The following is a 1,842-nucleotide window of genomic DNA, read 5'->3' on the forward strand; positions in this document are numbered from 1 at the left end:
TGAAGTCACGTTACCAGCCATCAATAGACCAATCACGTGCGAGCACTCAACTGGGACACCACGACCGTACTTACCTATCGCTTATCGTTATGCTGCCTACAAAGCGCAACACGATATAAGTCACTCAGGTGTACGCGCAACCAGGAAACTTATGGCGTCTAAGTTCTTTTGGCCAGCAATGAACAGAGACGTCGCACTTTGGACCCGAGCGTGCATTGGATCGATATCGTGGGACCCCTAAGAATATCAAATGATTATCGATATTGCGTCACAATGATCGACCGCTGCACGAAGTGGCCCGAGGCAATACCAGTACGCGACATAACAGCTGAAGTTGTCGCTAAAGTCTTGTACGAGCATTGGATTACGAGATTTGGATATCCGCTACGCATAACGACAGATCAAGGTCGTTCCTTCGAGTCAAACCTTTTCAACGCTCTCCTGAAGAAACTTGGAACCACAAGAATACGTACCACTGCCTACCACCCTCAGGCGAATTCTCAAGTTGAAAGGCTCCACCGCACCTTGAAAGCCGCTCTTATGGCAAGGGGCGAAAGTTCAAGATGGTCCGAAGAGTTGCCTACAGTTTTATTTGGATTACGAGCCGCACTACGCAGCGATAATAACCTGAGTCCTGCATTGATGACGTATGGATCCCCACTACGCATGCCAGCTGATTTCTTCGTACCTACAAAGTCGACGATTGAAGATGCAGAGTTTGTACGACGTTTGTCAGAGATTATGTCATCACTTGTACCAGTAACCCGGACGCACGCCACGCAACTAAGACTTTTCGTGCATAAGGACCTTGCATCGTGCATCCACGTATTCGTGCGCAATGACACCGTGCGACCCCCGCTCACACCACCATATGACGGCCCGTTCGAAGTTCTCAAACGCTACGACAAGTATTTCAAGATACAAATGCCACAACGAACTACTGTCGTTACCATTGATCGTCTGAAGCCAGCCTACATCTACAATGAAGACGTCACAAGCGTCAGCCAGCCTCCTGCAACTAGCCCAGACACACAGACGTACGTAACAAGATCGGGCAGAGTCACGAAACGTATTCGCTTCGCTTGAGAGGGAGTGCTATGGGACATGCGTTCGCATCGACGGCCGGACGCAACTGAAGGCCTACCGCGAACCACGTTCGACGTATTGCCTCTCTGTCACACTTGTAAGTTCGTACGTAAGTGTGACAGGGAGGCATCACGTCGAACGTGGTTCGCGGTAGCCCCTCTGAGGCGCGCGCAGGCGGCGCGCACGTATTTACGCAACGGTTGGAGCGAGATGGAAGACAGGGCGTGCTACTCTCGAAAGCAACATTCTCTGCGGTAGTTCTGAATTGCTGCATTTTCTACTACCCACTTCATGCAACCGGCGATTGTGAGCGGGATAGAAGATATGCCATCGCACTCGTGTGAGGCGCGATTTACGTCAAAGGGTAGATTATATTCTGCAGTTCTAAGATACCTATCTTTCTGTTTTTCGTAGCTTTAGGAATAGTATATAAGACGACGATGCATTTCAATAAATGTTCATTATTTAACTGATTATACCGCTGTTTGCACTGCTCCTCCTGCCCGAACTCCCATAGTATTAATGATCGTTGACAGTGAGCTAGCTTCAATTAGTTTAAAAAAGATCCGCTTAAATGGTTCGCTATGAAATGTACAGATGTCTATGTAATTTTATGCAAATCGATGATATCATCAAACTTAATCTTAGAGTCTGTCGCAGAGTGGGGTAGTAAAGATGACCAGAATCATTGTAGGAGGGTTTCGGCCGCGATTTACGTATCTGAAGTTTCGCATCAACAGTCAATGAGACGAGCGT

General features: G+C 48.0%; 1 protein-coding gene across 1 annotated transcript; it reads left to right on the forward strand.

Moving 5' to 3' along the window:
• The first annotated feature begins 273 nt into the window (after positions 1–273).
• On the forward strand, positions 274–1,086 carry LOC134658643 (uncharacterized protein K02A2.6-like). Its single transcript, XM_063514295.1, has one exon. It carries the CDS (start codon positions 274–276, stop codon positions 1,084–1,086), a length of 813 nt encoding a protein of 270 aa, XP_063370365.1.
• The last annotated feature ends 756 nt before the right edge of the window (positions 1,087–1,842 follow it).

Source organism: Cydia amplana, chromosome 23, assembly GCF_948474715.1.
Source record: "Cydia amplana chromosome 23, ilCydAmpl1.1, whole genome shotgun sequence".
In the NCBI taxonomy this organism is placed as follows: domain Eukaryota; kingdom Metazoa; phylum Arthropoda; class Insecta; order Lepidoptera; family Tortricidae; genus Cydia; species Cydia amplana.

Bases quoted from the DNA above. Each gene is read 5' to 3' on its own strand.
- LOC134658643 (XM_063514295.1), top strand. From the start codon at position 274: ATGATCGACCGCTGCACGAAGTGGCCCGAGGCAATACCAGTACGCGAC.